The sequence below is a fragment of the Pelodiscus sinensis genome, chromosome 3 (assembly GCF_052426305.1).
Source record: "Pelodiscus sinensis isolate ZL-2025 chromosome 3, ASM5242630v1, whole genome shotgun sequence".
Taxonomy (NCBI): Eukaryota; Metazoa; Chordata; order Testudines; family Trionychidae; genus Pelodiscus; species Pelodiscus sinensis.
This window is the reverse complement of record NC_143054.1, coordinates 34,036,592-34,060,388: the sequence shown is the minus strand read 5'-3', so window position 1 is coordinate 34,060,388 and position 23,797 is coordinate 34,036,592. Positions and strand designations below refer to the sequence as shown.

Genomic DNA, 23,797 nt, shown 5'->3' with positions numbered 1-23,797 from the left:
GCTCTATTCTGATCTAGCTACATGATGAAGAAATAACCTTTATGCCAATTTATGGCCAATATTTCAAAAGTATCCACTGATTTGGCATGCCTTATCATCTTCAGCAGAGTCAAAAGTTTGTCAAAAATATAACACAACCTTTCCTCTGCTTTGTATGTTGTAGAGTTTAGAGTGGGTTAAAACCAATAGTTATATTCTCTTTTACAGAAATCTGTAGCATTGATATTTAGATATTTTTTTCATTTCTCTAGTTCGTTCTTTGCAGCCCATCATGCAAACCTTTTTACATTTAATTTCCAAGCATAACAGTGTATGAAAATGATCTACCCATCATCCTTTAAACAGTTACATTGTAAAATCTCTTTTAATACATTAACAGTAGTTGCTTTTATTCCTCTTTTAAAAATAATTAAAGTTAGAGACAGATGGGAATCAGAATGCTGGATCTGAATATGTTATACTTTGGAGCTGAATCTAAACTTTGTGTTTGTTCCTCATCTCTGCAGAGCGCACCAGCCCAAATCCCTATTTCTGAAATACCTCCAAATTCTGGGGAAATTTAAATTCAGATCTTGTATTTGGACTTGCCACGTTGGGTTCAACTCTAGTTTCAAAATCAAAATGGCTATACATGCTTTGGAGAACTGAATCAACAATCCAGCAGCTAGGACTACAGTGGCAAATATGTTCATGTTTCTGCAAGTTTTTTCAGGTCTTGAAGAGCAGAGCATATTCACTGTAAAGCAAAACCTAAATTCAAGAATACGCTGCTTTATTCTTCAGGCAGTAGCTCCAGTCTGCCTAGATTTTATTCTAAGACACTTAGTTCTATGACTCTTGTTGAGCAGGCTCATTAGTGTCCATTCTAAAGCCAATGTTAAGACATTCTGGAACAACCAGCCCATTTTTACATGAATTCCCTAAAGACTAGCCCAAACTGTGGCCCTATTCCTATGCTGTGACCTTATCCCTCTTTGGGGTTATGTAGACATAAGTCGTCTGATATGCTGGATCAGGTGTCTATCACCATTTTTATTTGGTTGGGGTTTCTGTCCTTCATTCTGAACTATCGCTCCCCCATTTCATGTGGACATCATATATTTCAGGGGCAGGAAAACTTAGTTATCAGTCAACGGTAAGGGCACTATGAATGGGAGTGCCATTTGACTCCATAATGAGATGAAAGCAGGCCTCACTCTTTGCTCCACCAGATGCCCACTTCAAGGGTGATGACAATGGAGTCCCCTAAAGAGCAACAGTTTTCATCACCAATAAAACATGAGGGCATTTCACATTTCTTAGGCTATCTGCAGAATGAGGTAGATATCAGTGCCTCACTTATACACAGGTGTCACTTCCAAGTCTTCTCTCACACTCAGGAAGGACCTAATGAAACTTAGATGCCGATATCATCCCTTGACTTCAAAAATATATAGTAATAGATCACAATCTTTTTGTGTCCATATGCTCAGGAGTTCACTCCAGTCACCAAGGATATGGAATATGAAGTGCCTCTGGAGCCTTGCCTTAATCTGACCTCTGATCAGTTGAGCAATATTTTTGCAAACAGTTCTCCTAATCAAGGTCTCTCAGCCCCTGTGGTTCTCTGATGGTTAACTGATGATCTGCTGTTTGGAAGCTTAACTTAGTAGAAATGTTCTCAGTGGTTGGGATAGTTTCAAAGGACACAAAAGTTCTTACAAAGATGAGTTTGCTTCCTTGATGGTTCAGTCCTAGCTCTTCTCTTCCCTTGTTGCTCCAGCCAGTCACTTTATTCCACAATATAAAAAGTTTTTCTAATTACTGCCTCCCCTTTTTTGGTGAGGGAGAGGATGGGGTTATTTTTGAAATTATTAAAATAAGAAGCTTAGGAAACCTAACCACTGAAGAAAGATTGAAAGAACTGGGCATGTTGAGCCTAGAGAAGAGAAGGCTGAGGAAAAATATAACTATCTTCAAACATGTAAAAAGTGGTTATGGAACATGCAAATATCCAAACTGGGTCAGACCACGTGTCCATCTGACCCAATAACATTTCTTTGGACAGTGATTGTTGCCAGATGCCTCAGAGGGAATGAACAGAACGAGGCAATTCTTGAGTGATCTAGCTCCTATTGTCCAGTCCTACCTTCTGGGAGTCAGAGGATTAGAGACACCCAGAGCATAGGGCTAATAGCCACTGACGGATCCATCTTCATGAATTTGTCCAGTTCTTTTTGGAACCCAGTTATAGTTTTGACCTTCACAACATCCCTGGTAATGTGCTCCACGGATTGTGTGAAGAGAAACATCCTTATGTTTGTTTTATACATGCGTCCTTGTAATTTCATTGGGTAACCCCCTAATTCTTGAATAATGTGCAGGTGTAAATAGTACTTACTTTCTCTGCAGGGGTTTTCAAGGTTTTCTCAGGGGTTTTCAAAATTTTTTTGTTTTCCTCACAACCCAGTTAAAGAAAATTGTTGATGCCCATGACCCAGCATTGTTATATCTTTTGACTAAAGTGTAGGCTCTAGGACAGGGCTGGGAATGAGGGGTTTGGGTATAGGAGGAAGTTCAGGGTAGGGGATTGGAGTGCCAGGTTGGGCATGGACCTCCAGCTACTCTCACTCAGCAGAGCAGTGGGGGTTCTAAGGCTGGTCTCCCACCTGTTCTGGCACCTCAGACTATGCTGTGCCCCAGAAGCAGCCAGTAGCAGGCCTGAGTCCTAGGCAGAGTGCACAAGTGGATCTGTGTAGTGCTCTCAAACACAGACTGGAAACTAGCCAATGGGAGCGCGGAGCTGGTGCTTATGGGCAGGGCAGTGCACGGAACCCTATGGCCGCCACCTAGGAACTAGACCTACTGCTGGCCACTTCTGGGGTGCCAGAACAGGTAGGATGTAGGGATGTAAGTGGTTAGTTGAGTAGTTGACTACCCAATAAGCAGATGCAGCAAGGGAGGGAGGAGCAGGAACCAGTGCTTAAAAGCTGGTTCCTCCCCTAGCACCATCGGAGGGGGGGCAGGGAAGGCAGAGGCACAGAGGGGGACCTGGCATAGGACTCAGCAGTCCCCACCTTGCATCAGGTCCCAGAATGCTGTGGCTCTGCCCTTTAAATGTAGTAAGAGCCAGATGGCCAGATAGCTCTTACTACATTTAAAATGCAGAACCCCAGTGGTAACGGAGCCGGCATGAGCTGGGACTGCTGGATCCCATCTTGCACCACCCCCAGGAGCTAACTCCTTTGTGGCTCTGCAGTTTAAATGTAGTAGGAGCCAGACTGCTTGCTTGCCCAGCTCCTAATACATGTAAACTGCAGAGCTGCAGCAGGAGCTGCAGCGGGGATAACGAGCACTCCCCCCTTATCGATTAATCGAGTAGTCAATGGAAATTCCATTGACTGCTCCATTAGCTAATTAATGGGTACTTAACATCCCTAGTAGGAAGCCTGCCTTAGCAACCTGTACGTATAACTGGGATTATGTTTTACAGTGTGTATTATCTTGCACATCAACAGTCTAAACTCTTTCATCAATGTGTGGATTTTTTCTATCTATGCGTGGAATATTTTTTTGTGTGTACTGAGGCATGTGGATGTGCACCCTCAGCAGAAACAAAAATCTAGCTATGAGTGCTCTGTTGGTCATCTGCACAGCACTTGAATCTATGTTGAGAGGCTACACAAGTGCCTAGCTTACCGGCAACACCAAGCAGGGGCTTGGTCTAGGAGGCCATGTGAGGTCCTTTCCAGTCCTATTACTCTATGAATTTCATCTGCCATTTTGTTGCCCACTCACCCAGTTTTGACAGATACTTTTGTAACTCTTCAGTCAGCTTTGTGTTGCACAATATTAAAAAATTTTGTATATCTGCTGACTTTGACATCACTAATTACCCTTTTCCCACATCAAAACATTTATGGATATGTTTAACAGGGATAGCTCAGTGGTTTGAGCATTGGGGGTTGTGAGTTCAATCCTTGAGGGGGCTATTTAGGGATCTAGGGCAAATCTGTCAAGGATGGTACTTGGTCCTGCTATGAGGGCAGGGGACTGGACTTGATGACCTCTCAAGGTCCCTTCAAGTTCTATGAGATGGTATATCTTTATTTATTATTATAGCGCTGGTCTCAGTAGGTTGCATGTGATCTATCAGGATTTTGTGTGTGGCCCGCAAGACATTTTGCTTAATGTTGCTCACACACAAAGTTGCCAGATTCCGCTGGTTTCCATCCTACCAGTTTTTTCCTACCAGTATTACTGAAGTGACATGCACATAAAGCAGATGCATGCTGATGGGACTGTGAGAACAATCAGAGTGCTGGTACAATTCAGTCTGCACGTCCCACAAATTCTAGAAGTGCAAATGCAGTGAGCAAAACTACCCTGTCTTGGGATACTGTCTTGTTTATGACAATCTCATGGCCCACTGAGATGGAGGGCCACTAATGTGGCCCACTCACTAGCCTCGGCTGCCCATCACTGATTTAGTTTCTCTTCATTGGTTTTTGTTTTCCTTAAGTGCTCCTTGACTGTTCATCTCCCAGGATATGGGATAGCCTATGAGGAGAAATAAGGGGACTCTTTTGTGCCGCTATTCCTTTGTGTGGAAGTACAGCCAGGGTCACGTTTTAGCCATTAACATTGTGAAGGTAATTCAGCTTGTGTGTTCATTCAGTATATACCTTGCTGTGGAGATTCCCAGAAAATGTGCCAGTTCTGATGGTGGGGTTTGTAATGTGGATTGCATCTGTATCTGGATTGAACTACTGAACACCACAATCAAATGGCAGGGAGTTTCAATTGCAACCACACTAGGCTTGATTTAAATTGATAGTGTGGAGTGGAAGACTTCATGTCCCATTACAGATCCTTGAGCTACTTCCATGATAGCCTGATATCTGTTAAGTCTAGCCATAAACCTGCACATAGGTGTGCTGAGGCTACAATGAACCTATATGGGTGACTTACATCTTCTCCATATCTTGAAGCTTTAATCCTGTTTTCATTTTCTCCTACTCGTATTACTACAGAGTGCTAGTGAAAGGAAGAAATCAGGAGTTATTTTCATTCCCAAAAAGAGGCTTTTTTGCAGACTTCTTGAAGATCAACTTTTGGTGACCTATTCAGTAAAATTCTATTTCTGGGCGGTTTCTTTTTTCAAAAGGTCTCCCTTGCAGCATAACAATATTAAGCCCATTTTACAGATAGATTTGTAAGAGGTTGTGATTTCAATGAACTAAAAGCTTGTACACACTACAGGTTGAACCTCTATAATCTAGACTTCTCTCACCTGTCAACATCTGTGATCCAGCATCTGTGGGTGCTCCTGGGCTGGAGCATTCATGGGGAAAAGTCAGGGGCCCCATGCGCAGCAATTCCTCCCCCACCCTCCCACAGCTTCTGGAGTGTTGAAAATAGCTGATTTTTGAGGCATTCATGCTCAGGGAGGGAAGGAGAGGACCAGGAGTGCGGTCCCATTGTTTCCCCGGCTGCATTCCCAGTGCCTACCCCTGGCTTCAGGGGTGCACTTGCTGTCCTGCCTCTTTCCCAGAGCACCTTCCCCATCCCTGCTCCATCAATACTGGCCCTTCTGCTTCTGGTAGAGCAGAGCCTCACAGGCAGCCTAGGAGCTGGCAAAGGAGCCCTCATTGTTCTCCCGTAGTCTGAGGAATTCCCTGGTGTGGGGCAGTCATGTCCCAAGGGTGCCAGATCAGGAGCTTCAACTTGTACAACTTATGTTGCTATTACTTATGTCACTCAATGGTGTGAATAAGCCACTATCTTGAGCTATATAAGTTATACTGAGCTAACTGTGGGTGCGGACAGCACAATCTTGGTGGGAGAGCTTCTCCCATTCTCATAGCTCCCACCTCTTGAGGAGATGATTTTATTTTGCCGATGGGAAAGTTCTCTCTACGTCTAGACTGCAATGTTTTATCTAAAAAAGGTAAGCAAATTGTGCTCCACAATTCGCGTTTTTTTTTCCGATAGTTTTGTCAAAAGAGTCTTTTCCGAAATTTGGCCCGTCCACACTGGGCAAATTTTGGAAAAACCTCCTCCTTCAGAGGAGCCCTTCTTCCTCGTGGAAGGAGGAAGACAGGGCTTCCGAAAGAGTGCAACTGCTCTTCTGCCCCAAAAAAAAAAAAAAGTGGAAGAGCAGACACGTTCCCTGACTTGGCAGAGTTTTTCCAGGATACTTCCGGTATCGCAGAAAAACCCCATAGTCTAGACGAAGCCTCAATGGCATGAGGTGTCTTCACCAGATGCGCTACACTGGCACAGCTGCATCAGTAGCATTTCAAGTGCAGACTAGTCTTAAGTCTCTTTCCAAAATGGTTATTCAGCTTGCTCAGATAGCGAGGACCTTCTGGATTTGTTACTGGTATATTTTCACTGCATGATGCAATTGAACATTTATTTCTATGTAAGCCCTCTTGCGTCATATACTATAAAGTACCAGTGGCAGCTCTCCGATCTCTGCAAGGTAAAAATTTTTACATTCTCCTACCCGGAGATGTCAACTTAGATATTTGTATTTTTCCATGTAAATCCCTGTTACTTTCTCTCATTCAATATACATGGTAACCTCACCTTTACAGGACATCTTTTCTATTGACAGATATAGAAAATAAATCTTACCTATCAGTGGCCTTTTTATTCATTTGGGGTATGTCTACACTACCCTCCTAGTTCGAACTAGGAGGGTAATGTAGGCATACCGCACTTGCAAATGAAGCCCGGGATTTGAATTTCCCGGGCTTCATTTGCATAAGTGGGGAGCTGCCATTTTTAAAACCCCGCGCAGCGCGGCTACACGGGGCACGAACTAGGTAGATCGAACTAGGAAGCCTAGTTTGAACTACCTAGTTCGTGCTCCGTGTAGCCGCGCTGCACGGGGTTCGAACCAGCGGGGTTTTAAAAATGGCGGCTCCCCGCTTATGCAAATGAAGCCCAGGAAATTCAAATCCCGGGCTTCATTTGCAAGTGCGGTATGCCTACATTACCCCGCTAGTTCGAACTAGCGGGATAGTGTAGACATACCCTTGTTTATTAAGTGAGGGGAATTTTACTCAGAATCCTGTCCTTTTTTTTACATAATTTGCCTTCTGAATTTTATCTTAACCAGTGTAGTCTTAAGAGGAACTGCTGAATGAAGCACTGTCGTACTGTACAACATTAGGCATACAACCTGTACCCATTCTTTTCATGCTGTTTAGGCTATAATATGTACAAACAGACTCCACTTGTGGTCCCACACTGTGTGTTCTCAGAAACTATTAGAAGCCTTTGGAATTCCCATGACTGTTTATTCATTCTTTTGTTTAGGAGTCAGTGACCAGCAAGCACTCATTATGAAGAGAGATCTGTTTTTTCTGGTGACTCTAATTAGCCTTGCCTTCCTGTCACTGTTAAGATCTGGATATCCTCAACATATTGCAGAAGACTCCTGCTCTGTTCAGATTCTTGTTCCAGGCCTCAAAGGTAATGTTTGAGTCTGTCCCTCTGCCCAAATAACAATTCTTTTTTCTTACAGGCTTATGTGAATCAATGACTAGACTTAGGCAGTTTTTACCAGGGACTAGCCTCTTTACAAGGTGCCTTACAATAACCCTTTCCCTAGTAGGATTTGTAAACATTTTCTAAACATGGCCAAACACAGCTTGTAACATGATTTGTATTCATTAAAACAACATAGATACAAACTTCAGGCCTGATTCTGTAAAGCCCATTCATGAGGCATAGCCCAGGTTACTCAGATGGATTTTCCTGATGACTTCAGTGTGTTTATACCAGGGATGGGGAACCTTTGGAGCACTGGCCACACACAGTTCACCAGGATTAGCTGCTGGTGGGCTGCCAGACAGTTTGTTTACCAGAGCATCAGCAGGCTTGGAGTCTTACAGCTCCCGGGGCTTCAGTTTGTTGTTCCTGGCCAATGGGAGCCATGGAAAGTGATGTGGGCTGGGCTACTGCTTCCCAGAGCATCCATTGTATGGAAATGATGAACTGTAGCCACTGGGAGCAGCAAGCGGCTGGGCCTGCGCATGCTCAGATAAATAAACCATCTGGTGGTCTGCCAGTGGCTAACTCTGATGACCCACTGCCTCAAATGTCAAATGATGTCACTTATTGGAGATGAGTGCCACCAGTGTTAAACACAGTAATAAAATACTTATTTTTACTGTACAACTGAGAAGTGCTTTACCTTATGAATTCAGATTGAAAACGACCTTTTTCTTCTCAGATCAGCATAGGTTGTCCTTTAAAGTCTTAACCATGTTGACACTGAAGATGAGAGAGAGAGAGAGAGAGAGAGAGGTGAAAAGTAGAGCAGTGTTAGTTTGATACATTCAGATAATCCATGATTTGACAGAGCTTTACCTTTTTCTATTCTTGTGCCATCTTTGGTATGTATGTCACACAGCTAATAGCAGTATCAAATTTATTAATGCATTATCTCGTAATAAAGAAGAATGATCAGATGGCCATAGCACAGTATGGGGAAGTAGGATCTTTAATCCTGGCTCTGATGTTTCTTTGTGTCATTGGGCCAGTACTTCAGCTTCTTGTATTTCATTTCCCTGCTAGGATAATCTGGATAACAACATGCACACAAATACACCACCTCACAGTAGTTTGGGGAAGGTTAATTAGTTAATGCTTATAAAGCACTTTGCAAGTGCCATCTAAATGCTAAAATTTAATATTATTACCAAATAGAACTTTCCCAGCAATAATTCTGGCCTCTTTTTTTAATAACACAGGAATAAAGCCATAAAAAAGGAGGAAGCTTGAAAACAGAGAATGCTTTTACTGCTTTCACTCCACCTAATTAGAAATAGTCATTGACATGGTGATTGATGTACAATTTCAATGAAGCACACAATGACCTGCTAAACTTAATGTAAAATCTCTAAAAAGCCACCAATGCCCACACTAACCTGTCTGGAGACTGACTGTCTGAGAGGATTGGTAGTGATATACAGCGTCTATCATCTGTTGGCTCAAATCCAACCCATGACAGGAATGACCAAAGTTTCCTCTAAGCTGAGTATATGCATGGCCAGATGCCCAAAGCTCAGCTCCGATGCATAGATGAATGCTGCTCACAAGCAACATTAAATGTGCCATTGCTCCTCCTCTATTGAGCTGCCACTAATGTCTGTGGCCACAGTGGAGCAACCATCTCTTAATGGAGCCCAATACAGCCAGATGGTCTCTGACTGCTTTAGAAGGATGTCCCAAAAGATCTCCTGTTATGTACTGAGAGCTTATACGTGGAGGGAACAAAGGACCTTGGGAAGTGTGGGAATTGGAATATCCTGGGAAGGGAAAGATTTGTAGGAGGGATAGAAAAAAGATAACATGGGAGACTTAGGAATGAACAGAAATAGCATGCCAGAGAGGTGAAGTGAGATGATCAAAGAGAAGGTTATGAGAGAGATGGAGAGGCACAGAGAAGTGTTTGTGAAAGGAAACCTAGAAAAAAAAGAGAGAATGCAAAGAAAGGAACAAGGGAGAGAAAATGGAAGGCCACTGAAATGGAAAATAGAGAAAGGAAAAAAATGGGAATCAAAATAAGACTGGAAAAAGAAGGGAATAAGACTTAAAAAAAAAAAAAGGTCACAGAACTACTCGTGTACAGTAAACTTCTGATAATCTGGCACCTTTAGGACCCAGGGAGTGCCAGATTATCAGATATGCTGGAGTACCGGAAGGGGGGCTATGAGGGGTCGGGAGGGGGAGTCGGCAGGGAACTGCGCCGCATGGGAGAGGGTGGCGCTGTGGGACCAACCCGGCAGCACCCCAGCTGCTCTGCCCTTGGCTTCCCCAAGTCAGCTGCTGCTCAGTTTCAGCAGCAGCTGACCTGGGGAAGCCGGGGCTGGCCAGAGCACTTCTGGGTTCCAGTTGGTGCTGGACTATCAGGAGTGCTGGACCATTGGATACCGGACAATTGGAGTTTTACTGTACTAACATCTTAGGGTTTTTTAAACCTATAAACCTAATGAAATAGACAAGATCATTTATCTTGCGATGTAGGTTCTGAGAGTCCACATGGCACTGATGCATGCTTTAGAAATTTACAAATATAAGATTAATAATTAGAAAAGCATGATGGAGGATTAAGACCAACTACATTGCTCATTCAAGCCTTTCTTAAAACACTATTACTTCTGCTCGGTCCATAAGAAGTTAATTTATTATTATTGTGCAGAAAAATGATGTATATAAAATCCCCAAATACTTCTGAGCTATTCTAAGTTTTGGATTTGCTAATTTGTTCTGTCTTCTGTCTTTGAGACTTTTCAGAGTGGGTACTGTCTTAATATTCTCAATGAAATGTCGCACACAAAAATAGTTGAAATGAAATACATAAATAATGATCATTTCTTTCTTCCTGTGCATTCACTCATTTTTACCCACATATAGGACACTCTGGTAATGACAGAAAGTTATCACCAGCACATGGGTTCCGAATAGCCTATGTGTTTATTATTACTACTAGTACTTATGATAGAGTTGAGAGATCCTAGCTGAAAGCAGGATTTATTGTGCTAGATATTGTTCAAACAGCTATCCCGTGTCTTAACAGCAAACCCATTTTTTTGGGCTCACTATTCAGATGTCCTTGTAAACATTCTGGGTATGTCTACACTACAAAGTTAATTCGAACTAACAGATGTTAGTTTGAATTAACTTTGATAGGAGCTACACTAGCACTTGGTTAGTTCGAACTTAATTCGAACTAGCGGAGCGCTTAATTCGAACTAGGTAAACCTCATTCTACGAGGACTAATGCCTAGTTCGAATTAGCTAGTTCGAATTAAGGGCTGTGTAGCCACTTAATTGGAACTAGTGGAGGCTAACCCTTCCCAGCTTGCCCTGGTGGTCACTCTGGGCAACACCAGGGAAACTTGTCTGCCCCCCTCCCAGCCCCGGAGCCCTTAAAGGGCCACGGGCTGGCTACACAGTTTGTGCCAGTTGCAAGCCTGCCAGCACCCAGCCAGCAGACCCTGCACCTGGCACGCCATGAGCCAGCCACCCGATGCCACCCAGCCTTCCCCCTCTTCCCGGGACGAGCCTGGCGGCTCCCAGAAACCTGCCTGGGGCCGCAAGAGGCGGGCACCCGCTTGGTCTAGTGCGGAGATCGTGGACCTCATCGAGGTTTGAGTGGAAGCCTCCAATGTCCACGATCTCCACACTAGCCACAGGAACGCGGCCGTCAGAGGCCACCAGCGGACCCGGGAGCAAGTCCATTGCAAAATAAAGGACCAGCGGCAATCCTACTCCTGGGCCTGCCTGCCAGGGGCCGACCCGGAGGCCTTCCCCCACTTTCAGGCCCTGGACCACATCCTGGGGGCTCACGCCGTCCATGCCCCCTGGGTGGAGGGACCGGTCCTGGACACCGAGGAGGAGGAGCCGGAGTATGTCGCGAGCCAGGAGCCTGCCCAGGACCCAGGACCCCTGAGGAACCCCACAGACAACATCTCCTGTGTCGTCCGAGGCCAGGGAAGCCTCCACCTGTGAGTACCATCATGCTCCCCTTAAGTGTATGGGAGGGGGGGAGAGGGAGCCCAGGGACCGTGCGCCTGGGCCTTGCCCACCATGGAGCAGCAGCTGGGTGTCATGCAGGGGCCTTGGCCTTGCAGAGGGGGGCTGGGTTTCACCCACCTTGTCCCCAGGGAGAACTGACCGCTGCTCTTGTTTCACCACAGCCGCAGCACCTGGGACTGCAGGGCGCACCACCCCACCTGCAACAACCACCTGGGCCAGCCAGCGTGCCAGAAACCAGGAGGACTACCAGCGGCGGCACCTCCGGTTCATGGAGCAGCTGCTCCGCAACCAGGAGCACTGGGTCCGGGAGGACCTTCGGCTGCGCCAGGGGAGTGTGGATGCGCTGGAGGAGCAGGGCCAGGCCTCAGAGGCCACCTCCAGACCCTGGTGGACCGGTTCTTGCCGCCTCCTGTTCCGGCTCCTGCGGCTGTCGCAGCTCTCACTCCTCCTCCCACCCCTGCTGCCCCTGCTTCCTCTACCGCTTCCTCCGCACCCCCCGTCCCTCCTGCCCCACCCTCCACACCCGCTCCCCCCCGAGGTCCCCACACCCGCAGTGTTGCGAGACAGGAGAGCCAGCCGTACCCCCAAGTCTGATCTTTCCCTTCCCTTCCTCCCCTTCCAGCTCCCTCCTCCCAGGTTTCCCCCTCCCCTCTCCCACTCCTCCCTCCCCCCACCCCAGTTATGTAAAATAAAGAGAGGTTTTTTTTGCCAAAACAGGTGTCTTTATTTGACATTAGAAAGGGGGGTCAGGGAGGGGAAAGGGGGGAGGGTGGAAGAAGGCCCCAGTGGGGCATGCAGGGAGATTTCAGTCCTCTTCCTCCACCTGGAAGCTCTCCCGCAGGGCTTCCTGGATCCGGACGGCCCCCCGCTGGGCTTCCCGGACGGTGGCGGTGCGGGGCTGAGCGTACTGGCCAGCCATGCGGTCAGCCTCAGCCATCCAGGCTGGCAGGAAAGCCTCCCCCTTCCTCTCGCACAAATTGTGCAGCACAGAACATTCTGCCACCACGGGAGGGATGTTGTGCTCGGCGAGGTCGAGGCGGGTGAGGAGGCACCTAAATCGGGCTTTCAGTTGCCCGAAGGCCCCCTCAATGATGATGCGGGCACTGGTCAGCCTCGCATTGAAGGCCTGGCGGGAGGGGTTGAGGTGCCCCGTGTAGGGCTTCATGAGCCAGGGCTGTAGGGGGTAGGCCGCATCCTCCACTAGGCAGACGGGCATGTCCACGTCCCCGACCCTGATGTGGCAGTCGGGGAAGAAGGTCCCGGCATGCAGCCTCTGGCACACGGAAGAGTTCCAGTACACCCTGGCGTCGTGTGCCTTGCCAGACCAGCCCACATTAATGTCCGTGAACTGTCCCTGGTGGTCACACATGGCCTGCAGGAGGATGGAGAAGTACCCCTTGTGGTTCACTTACTGGGAGGCCTGGTGTTCCGGAGCATGGATGGGGATGTGCATCCCGTCGATGGCTCCCCCCACAGTTGGGGAAGCCGAGGGCGCCGAACCCCCGGATGACGGCGTCCGGGTCGGCGAGGCGGACCACCCTGCGGAGCAGCACCCGGTTGATGGCCTTGACCACCTGCGGAGAGACACAGCAAAGCGCGAATCAGTGGGGCGCCCGGGTGGCTGGGAGTGTTCGTGCCCTGGCAGTGCCCCACGCCCCACTCCCAGGAGCAACCCCCCCGGGCAGCATGTAGTACGGCCGGGAGAGACCGGCCCCTCCGGTGCGGGGCACTTTTGCCTCCTCCCCACCCCCGACCCCCCGTTTTCCCTGGGGCAGCCCATCCCCTCCTTGCAGCCCCCCTCGCCTCCGGCCCAGTGGCCGGTGAGTGCCGTACCTGCATGAGCACCGCTCCGACGGTGGATCTCCCCACGCCGAACTGGTTCCCAACGGATCGGTAGCTGTCCGGCGTGGAGAGCTTCCAGAGGGCGATGGCCACACGCTTGTGGAGGGGGATGGCGGGCCTCATGCGAGTGTCCCTTCTGTGCAGAGCAGGGGCGAGCCACTCGCAGAGCTCCAGGAAGGTGTCCCTCTTCATCCTGAAGTTCTGGGTCCACTGTTGGTCTCCCCAGCACTCCAGGATGATGTGGTCCCACCAGTCGCTACTAGTGTCCAGACGCCAGATGCGGCGGGGCACGCCGGTGCCCGGGCACCACTGCAGCTGCTCCATGGCCCCCAGGGTGGCCAGGCGGAGAGGCAGGGGGCTGACGTGCACCAGGTGGAACCAGGCAGCCTCCAGCCATTGCTGGCAGGCTTGCAGCAGCAAGTCCATAAACTGCACTAGAAAGTGCAGGGCGAGCTCTGGCTCCATGTTGCCACCTGCGGCGGCATCCCCGAAGGGAAGCTCCGACACAGACGGGCGCAGAGAAAAACGCTTTGCTGTCCCTCGGCGAGGTAGGCAAGCAAGCGGAAAAACTGAGAACTGGCTGTCCAGGGGGGGTCCCTTTAAGCACGAGCCTCAGACAGCAGCCACACAAAGCAACTACTGACCTGATGCCCTGCTGGAACCGGTTTCAGCCGCCCTTAAATGCACCTCTGCGTCCAATCAGTGTGGACGCGCTAGTTCGAATTAGCAAAACTCTAATTCAAACTAGTTTTTAGTTCTAGATGCGCTAGTTCGAATTAGCGCTGTAGTGTAGATATACCCTCTATGAATAGTAAGGGACGTTTCGGAATAGTGCTTTATTAATTTGGTGCTGTGTAGACAGTGCCAAATGATGAAATAAGCTATTTCAAAATAGCATCGCAATAAGATACACAATTTGAGCTATGCAAATTGTGTATCTCATTTTGAGTTATGGTGCAATGTAGACGCAGCCTTTGTGACCCCTGAATCATAGCTTTCACTCTGGAGTGACTCATGAAACAATAGGCTGTAACGTCCTACTCTAGTTCTCCAAAGAAAAAAGCTAAAGTAAAAATACTGCTAAGATTTATGTTTGGTAAGTGAGGAGCCTATAGTCCTCTCTTGGGGGTGGGAGGAATTTAGTAATATGGATCCCGTTGGAGCCACCCAATGATAAAAATGCAGAAATTGCTTAATATGCCAAAGACTAGCAAAAGTCACACTAATGATACCATTTGCTAGGAGTTGTCAGTGCTATTTTCTCATGGACACCAGGGCACTCCCCTTAACTTTGACCAATTGAAGGCTGCATTGGTAGATGTTCAGGAGCCTGAAGACGTTAGTTGGAGCTGCTAGTCTCATGAGGCATATGTAACTTTGGACTTTTGAAAGCAGCCCTCGAACAGGAGCCAAGGGCCGTGGATATTGCTACTTTCAAATATGTGAGACTCCATTTGCTCTCAGCAATCTTTCTTCTGCGCTCCTTTCCCTTCCTTATGGTGGCTTTGCTTTATGTTAGAGAATGTGATGACTACCCAGAGACCATAAACTTCATGTTGACTATCCTGCTTTACATGCAAGGTACAGAATTATTAGAAAACTTATCAGTATTCACATTCTTGAGTCCACCGGGCATGGTGGCATCAGCATTGACCTTTAGTTTCAAAATGTCAATGCATCTCACTACAGTCATTGCCATTGTTTTCTTTTATGTTTGTGATTTTTTTTCTTTCACTGACTCTTTTGTTTTCTTAGCTGGGGCTTTGTTAGATTGCTTATTGAGAGTCTTAATCATTTAATTAGTACATACTACATTAGTAGATATTTAAATTGTATTTTAAGTAATAAAAATAAGTAGCCAGGATACAGAGCAAAAGACTCATCCACAAATACCCAATTAATGAAAACAAGACACCTTGCATTTATGAAGGCTGCTATTTAAATATTGTGTCTATATTTTATGCCTTGCGTGACTTGATCATGAATATAATACATGGGGGTTCAAACTAAAGAAATTAAGAGATGCAGTAAATTACCAGGAATGAAGATGAAGGGATTTCTTCCTATAAGCCTCCATCTATCTTTACTTAGCAAAATACTTAAGCATGCTTAATGAGATTCAATATGTGAATCAAGTTAAGCATGTGCTTATGTGCTTTGCTGAAGAGGGATGGATTTAAGTATGTGATTGTATACTTTGATGAATTGAAATATAGTACAGTTAGGCAGTGGATGATATAAGATTGATGGTGGTGATGTACAACTGGATGGATTAAATCTACAGTGTCTGCTCATGTGAATCTTCTTACTGGCTACAGATAAGGGCTGCAGAATCAGGCCTTTTACTTAGGCTACATCCACACTACAAATTCAATGAAACGTACATTTCTTAAGTGCTTAAATAACTGAGGCCCTGAGTGATGTAAGACCTAAGCCCTGGGGTATACAGTGCTATGTCAAGGGAAGAATTTCTGCTGACATAGTCACCATGTTTTACAGAGGTAGAAGAGTTATTAAGCTGATGGGTGAGCCTCTCCTGTTAGTTTAGAACATCTTCACCGTAAGTGCTAATGAAGTTGAGTAGACATAGCCTTAAGAGTCAGTTATGTAGTCTCTGCCCTTACTATAGATATCCATGTGACTGGTTCTTTATGCAACAAATGAAGGCTAGCGCACGGTCAAAATCTTGCCTTTTCCTTAATGTACATGCAGCTTTCTTCCAATAGCAAAATAAAATGACATTTTTGCATCCTTTTTGACTGATGAAACCTCAGTCTGAATTTCGTACAGGAAGTAATGGATCACTATGTTTTATTCTTTTGTCTTATTTCCTTTTCTGTTAACAGGGGAAGCTGGAGAAAAGGGGGAGAAAGGTGTTCCAGGGAGGCCAGGGAGAGTTGGACCTTCAGGAGAAAAAGGTAATTTCTTAATTAGATTAAGTAACTTATTCTTGATCAAAAGTTTTCCTGTTAGAGGATTCTCGTTGTCCATGTTTTTATGACTATGGCTTCCCTGACCATTTCTCTGTGCCCTGCACACCCCACTTGGAGACTGTGGCTACCATCTCCTGATCAAAGAGACTCATTTTGAAACCTGTTAATGCTGTTTCTTGATTTACTTGGTGATCTCTGTTGAGGAAGACATTTCTTTATGGAGCCTCCATGTTACTGCCTGGCAGACACCTGCTACATATTAGTGAGAGACATTTGCAGTAGGCTATTGGAAAAACAAGTTCAAAACCTCATTTTCAGACCTTGGTCTCTGCTTCTGTTTGCACACACACATGCATGCACCTTTGGCGCATTAAAAGTTGTGACTGCAGGTGTTAGTGTGTGCACAGGCAAAACCTGTTTTGTATGACTTTGAGTCAGTTGCACGCTTTCGCTGGTCTGGTACCCTTGGGACCTGACTGGTCCTGGATAAGGGAGTTTTCTAGATCAGGAGAGGTCATTTTAGGGCCCCTGCTGCGGGACCCTCCCTGCTGTGCACCTTCCATGGGTTTCCTGGCTCTCCCCCCCCCCCCCCCCACAGCCCAGCTGAGCCACGTGCTACATCCCTGCCTACCTGAGCCATGCGCCAGCTCCTAGACCTTACTGGTAGGAAGGCTTATTTTTCAGACATGCTTTAAATCTGTATCACCAAGTACCAGGCCCTCTCAGCAAAATAAAATTATATAAACTATTCAAAAGTGAATGACTTTATTGTGCAGATAAAGGAGTTATATTGTGACCAACTTAAGGGTATTATTCAGGAGGGCCAGTTAGTGGAAAAGACATTGATTCAATCTGCCCCCCTTGATGTGACTGACAGAGCAGCTAGTGTGGTACAGTGGGCATCTAGGCATCATCTGTCAGGCTTCCTGAAGGAAGTATAGTCTTCTATCGAGAACTTCCCTTTCGAGGGCACACACCTCTTTGCAGAGGAGACTGATGCCTCCCTTCAAATCTTGAAAGACAAAAAAAAAGACAGTTTAGTCCCCGATTCCAACATAGACCACACAAATCTCAAAGCCAGCCTCAACACCACTATGAACAAGAAAGAAAGGAAAATTTCCTAAGGGGATCAGGATCACAATCTTATTTATCCCAGCCCTCTGTGTCCAAACACCAGTTTTGACAGGTAGGAAGAAGAGTCACTAGACTACTCCCAACTGATATAGCCAATCAACACTTTACAACAAATTGGCCACCGATTGGCAACATTCTGGGAATGCATAACATCAGACTGATCTTAGAGATCATCCATCCATTTTACCTTCCTCGCCACTCCACCACACCACTATTTTTTTTTCTGTGGTTGAGTGAGCCCCTCAGCACCCATGGAATTGGCACATAAGCTGCTCAGTAGCCATCTAAAATAGAGCATCCATAAGGACATAATCAAAGAATTTGTTCAATAACGATGATGGGTCTTTGAGATGTGTGTCCCTATGGGAGCTCCATAAGTCACCCTCCTCACCTCTATTTTGGAGTTCTTGTATATGGCTCAGTGGTAGAGAAGGAACCAAAAGGAAACCCACATATGCTGGGTAGGCTTGTGGCAGGGCATGAATAGGGACAACACATGTGCAGACCTAATGGACATCATTCCTGAAGTTCTCCAATCAGCAGCATTGGGACACAAGCACGCCTATGGTGGAGGGGTCACATCTAAAGAACCATTGTTAATACACAAGGGCTGTGTCTACACTGGGCCACTTATTCCAGAAAATCAGCAGCTTTTCCGGAATAAGCTGCGAGCTGTCTACACTGGCCCTTGAATTTCCGGAAAAGCAACGATGCTCTACTGTACAAAATCAGCCGCTATTCCGGAAAAACTATTCTGCTCCTGCTAGGGCATAAGTCCTTATTCCGGAACACTGTTCCGGAAAAGGGCCAGTGTAGACAGCCCAGTAGTCTTTTCCAGAAAAAAGCCCCGATCGTGAAAATGACGCTCAGGGCTCTTTTCCGGAAAAGTGCATCTACATTGGCCACGGACGCTTTTCCGGAAAAAGGGCTTTACTGGAAAAGCAGCCTGCCAATGTAGACGCTCCTTTCCCGGAAATACTTATAACGAAAACTATTCTGTTTTAAGCATTTCCGGAAATTCATGTCAGTGTAGACACAGCCAAAGTGAGTAACATCTTCATCTTCTGCCATCTAGAAAGGACTCAAGAGGTAATTCTGGATGTGATTCAGAAAAGTCTTTAAGCACATGCTTAAGTTTAGCATATGAATAGTCCCATTGGTTTCAATGAAACCACTCCTGCATGTAAAGTTAAGCATATGCTTAAATGCTTTTCCTGCCTCTGAGAGAAGAAGTGTGAATGAAACATCAGCAATAATAGGTGAGCTGCCTGTGGATTCTCTCCCAAAGAGAAACAGATGAGGTTTGTTTAATGAACTTTTGTGTCTGATGTCATTTGCCAGGGATTGTATCTCTTACCGTGCCTGTTCCTGGATAACAAAGAAAAACACCAAATATTACAAGAATTTTGGTAAAATCATGAGAGTTGTTAACATTGAAATTGAAAAACATGGCTGTTCTTTCCCTAGTATTCTCCCAGTGCTATGAGCTGGTCATCACCTGGAGGATATTTATTTATTTCATATTATAGAAATGCCGAAAGGGCTCATCTGTCCACATGATCTAAGCTATTAAGTACTTCACTATCTAAAGAGCTCAACCTGTTACTGGGGAAGTAAACTTTTTGGCTCAGTTTTACACTTCTTTATGGGCCTCATCTTGTACCATCTTTTTCCATAAAGACATACAGTCTTGATATGAAGAGATCAGAGATGGAGAATCTCCCACTTCCTTGCTAGTTTGTTTCAATGGTTAAATGCTCTCAGTTTTAAAAAAAGTGCTGATTTCTATTTGAAATTTGAATTTGTTTGGCTCCAGCTTCCAGTCATTAGTTCTTGTTATGCTTTTTTCCCATTGTATTAAATAGTACTTTAGTACCCAGCATTTTCTTCCTGTGCAGGTATTTGTAAATGGTGATCAAGTCACCCCACAACCTTCTATTTGATAAGCTAAACAGATTGAGCTCTTGATGTCTCTTTCTAGAAGGCATTTTCTCCACCCCTAAAATCGTTTTTATGGGTCTTGTCTGAGCCCTATATTTTTTCAATATCCTTATTAAAATGAGGACCGCATAATTGGACACAGGGTTCCAATACTGGTCTCATCAATGCCATACAGAGAGATAAAAATCACTTTTCTACTCTGGCTTCCTTATTCTACCATTTACACATCCAAAAATCACATTAGCCCTTTTTGCCACAGTATCACACTAAAAGCTCATGTTGGGTTGCTTGTCCATTGTGACTCTCTAAATCCTTGTTCCTAGATGTATAACTTTTTGAATGAGGGTGTATTAAAATGCATTTTGTTTGAATGGGCTCAATTCATTTTTAATATTTTCTAACTTCTCTTGCTCATGGAAAGGCTCTCCAAGAAGATCATTTGGACTTTCCTCTTCTTTTGCTCCCTTCCTAGACCCTGAAGTCTTCTATCATCTGCATAATTCCAAGTGAAGATGTGTCATTGATTCCAAAGTGTATCATCACCAGTGGAGACTTGCAGATGACTTCCTGATCCAGTCCAATCCTGTAGTTACATTTCTTATTTTTCACTCCAGCGAGACAGTGTGTGGTTTGCATTCCCTCCCAACTTCCATCATCCCCAACTTCCTCATGCCGCTTCTGAATCACTCCTTTGACAGTTCTGTGGTCTGCTAGAATGGACTCCAGAGATGGTCCCCTAATCATAGTTTGAGAATCTTTGATGCAGAGGAATCTCTCTTTACATTGGTTATTTATAGAAAGAAATAACCTCTCTCCATGTGATTTATCTCATGGATAAATGAAATGGTTATCCCACAGGGATATTCAATCAAAGGGAAAAAGTGAAGTAAAGCAAGTATGTTGACGCCCTTGAATTACACTCTAGTTTGTTACCAGTCAGAGAGTGCTTCTGTGAGGATTGAACAAACAAACTCCCGTAGGGGTAGGGACACTGTAGAAGAACATCAAATCCAAACAGTTCTTTTAATGAGCGCAGGATAATTAATATATGTGTTTTCTGGGTTTGAGACAATGAACTCCTATTTCTGAGTAGAATGCAGAGGCTTCATTTTGCTGCTTACTTTTGCTAAATAGTCTGTTTTGTTTACATAAGATGTGAAGTCACAAAAAGCAAATTAGTAGTGTTTATATATCATGTTATATTTATGGGCTGAGTACATGTCTGTTTCACTTCAGACACAGCTGTTTGAAATAAATTATTAAGGACCCCTAGGACTGGGGGTTCAAACTTCTGACATAATGTTTTTATTATGACCCCCAGTCTTCCTATAACCAACGCATATGAGAGTGATCAAGGCCACTTTCTGATGAGCGTAACAAAGTCATAATAGGATAACCCATTTGGGAAATACAACCCCAACAAACCATTTGCATTCATCACATTCCAGCAAAAATAACTCCCTCTAGTTAATAGAGTACCAGAGACCAAACCCTGAAAGTGTTCAAGGACTGTTTAGTCCAGCATGTGAGCTGAGGCTATCTTCCAGACCAGGAGTGGGCAAAAGCCACGCAGCAGGCCGGATCCGGCCCACGTGGCTGTTCTAAGCCCCGCCCCCTAGCGCGTTGCCTGGGAGCTGGGGCTGCGCAAGGCTTTTCAACTGCTTCTATTTAAAGGGCTCGTGCCTTCCCCATTGCCTGCCAAGCAACAGGGAAGGCAAACACCCTTTAAATAGAAGCAGTTGAAAGGGCTTGCAAGTCCCAGTTCCCTGGCAATGTGCTAGCAGCGCCGGAGCTGCAAGCCCTTTTAACTGTTTCTGTTTAAAGGGCTCATGCCTCCCAGGTGGCTGCATTGCCTTTCAGCCACCCAGCAGGCACAAGACCTTGCAATTGAAAGAGCTTGCAGCTTTGGCCCCATGCTAGCTCATTGCCTGGGAGCCAAAGGCACATGAGCCCTTTCAACTGCTTCTATTTAAAGGGCTCGCACCTTCCGTTCCAGGCTCCGCCCCTTTTATCTGAGGCCCTGCCTCAGACAAAATTTTTGAAGTGGCCCCTGCTCAAAAATTATTGCACACCCCTGTTCTAAGCAGTACTTTTCTGGATGATGGTACCGATTGCTCCTGTCTTTCCACAGGGATCTCATGCATTAGGACAGTGGTTCCCAAACTTTTTGGCATCACGCCCCCTTTTTGATTTTTGAGAAACCCTCATGCCCCCCCCTCCCAAAAAAATAGCAGCAAAACTTGGGGTGGGATTGATGGGGGGGGGTGTGTGTGGCTGGGTCGCCTCACCCCCCCCCGGAAGTTCTTCACGCCCCCCCAGTTTGGGAACCCATGCTAGGAGGAAAAGACCTGTGGTTTCATGTACAGTTTCCTAATTCCACAATGACTGTGTACACATCATTCTTATGTTTGGTTCTTTCCCATAATCATTTGGTGCATAGATACCAAATTAAAGATATCTAGGAAATACCATAATATAAAACAAACATTGGTCGTGCAACTTGACATTTTGAATCAGGCCCATTAGCCAATAGCTTGTCAATTCAGATGTCCTTTCTGACAGCAATCAACACCAGAGGCATCTGACAAAGGTGGAACCTGAGCTTCTTACATTAATGCATCTACTGAGAGATAGTTGTGTGAAACTTCCACCTGAGGTAATAATGAAAGGATTTCTTCATGATCCTCTAAAGACTAGTTTTTGCCTGGAAGCATGATATTTGATTGACCATATCTTAAAATTATATTGTTTGTCATAAAATTAATTAGGTTTTTTTTTAAATCCAGCCAAAATATGTGACTCTGGTATGCAGCAAATAATTCCCCAGATTGACATCAATTAAACTATGACGATTTACATAAACTGAGGATCTGGCCTATTGTGTTTAGTAATATTTCCTTTAATTTGTCTCATTGAATGAATGATTCATTCTTGTGGGACAATGCATACAATATGTTGCAGTATTTAGAATAAAACTGGGTTACCTTTTGAGAAGAAGATTTAGTGGAAACAGTTGTAGACCAAACTGATTCAGGAGATGTTTATCCAGATTGTCTCCCCTGTTCTAGGCCTCTCATGCCAGATCCTGAGAGCAAAGAGGACTGAAAGCTCATGAAGCACCTTAGCTGGTATATAGCTGGAATAGTTAGCTGCTATGCCATCCCCTGGGGAGTTCCTACTCTAGAGGTTTACTGATAGGAGGAGGGGGGAATGTAGTGTGCTCTGGCATGTTTGGCTGGGATTCCCAAGAGGACACAGCCAGCTGGCATTCACTCAGCAGTAGGATCAGGATGCCCTTTTGAGTCCCTTCACCACCTTATCTGAGGAAGGCACATGTAGCAAAAAACCAAGGCTAATCCCTTTTAATGATGCTTACAGGTCAGGGCAGTGACACTTCTGGGAAGTGACACTTGAAACAAGTCAGCTGACACAGCAAGTGTTCACCAGGTCCAGATTATCCCCCTTGCTCCCTAGGGTTTAAAAATCTTGCTGGCTTCAGAGTTGTTACCCTAAAGCAAAAAGCAACTTTTAGCTCAGACAAGCTAAGTATATATGGCACCTATATATCAGCTTGGATTTTCTTAGAAGAGCTGTGGCCATACTGAGCATGGGTGGCCTGCTTTAAGCCAAAGCTCCCGTAATATACAGGAGTGCCCTGGCTGTGCTAGTAAAATAACCAGGTGTCAGGCACTGGTCGTCTTAGCATTGAAAATATTTTGGCTGTTAGTGTAAACAGGGCCAAAACATTTTCAGTATTTATTACAGAAAGTATTCTAGACCCTGGATAGCAGGAGATCTCCCATGCTTTGAAATAGCGGATATTGAAGTCTGTTGACACTGCCTATATCAATATGGGATAATAATGTCCCATATTGAAGGGTGTGAAGGGGGGCCACACTTGAGTCTTCTTGGCTCACTTTTCTAGCTCGGACACATGGTGAACCAAGTTCCACTTTTGACTAGGGATGTTGGAATGTGGCCATTGATTGCAGCCACTGGATTGGAACATCACTAGTGATTAAAACTACTTCAGTGATAAATGACATAACAGATAACTTATGGGGAACAGAACAGATAAATGATATCAGGACCCATTCTATAGTGATTCATTGGTCAGATAATAGGTTTCTCTTCTTCAGCTCACTTTGTGTGATTTGTGATGATAAAGTATGGATCATACCTCCTTCTACACCTGTTTGCTATGAGCCATCTGAATATTCTGTTTACATGGTAGAGACAAGAAAAAAAGGGGTCAAAGTCAGATGAAGGAGGTGAATCAAAACTTTTTCTCTTAAATTTTTGTCTGTTGACAATTTGTCAGCTTTTGTAACATGCATATTTATCCTTTATTCATTAAGAATTGCCGAGGAAGATGATTTTCAAGTGGCTCATTTAGCACAACTCCACTT

At 45.3% G+C, this 23,797-nt stretch overlaps 1 protein-coding gene and 1 long non-coding RNA gene across 4 annotated transcripts in view; one reads left to right on the top strand and one right to left on the bottom strand.

The window, feature by feature from the left end:
• LOC142827782 (uncharacterized) overlaps positions 1-23,797 on the bottom strand; it is a 70,776-nt gene that overhangs the window by 18,411 nt on the left and 28,568 nt on the right. For both annotated transcript variants that reach the window (XR_012902536.2, XR_012902537.2), the window contains exon 2: positions 8,189-8,268. This is a non-coding gene — a long non-coding RNA (uncharacterized LOC142827782). The remainder of the gene's footprint in view (positions 1-8,188; positions 8,269-23,797) is intronic.
• Positions 1-23,797, top strand: part of COLEC11 (collectin subfamily member 11) — a 45,008-nt gene that overhangs the window by 7,165 nt on the left and 14,046 nt on the right. For both annotated transcript variants that reach the window (XM_006112058.5, XM_006112057.5), the window contains exons 2-3: positions 7,309-7,464; positions 16,227-16,298. In XM_006112058.5, coding sequence (XP_006112120.1) covers positions 7,335-7,464; positions 16,227-16,298 — 202 coding nt within the window. In that variant the 5' untranslated portion in view covers positions 7,309-7,334. The remainder of the gene's footprint in view (positions 1-7,308; positions 7,465-16,226; positions 16,299-23,797) is intronic.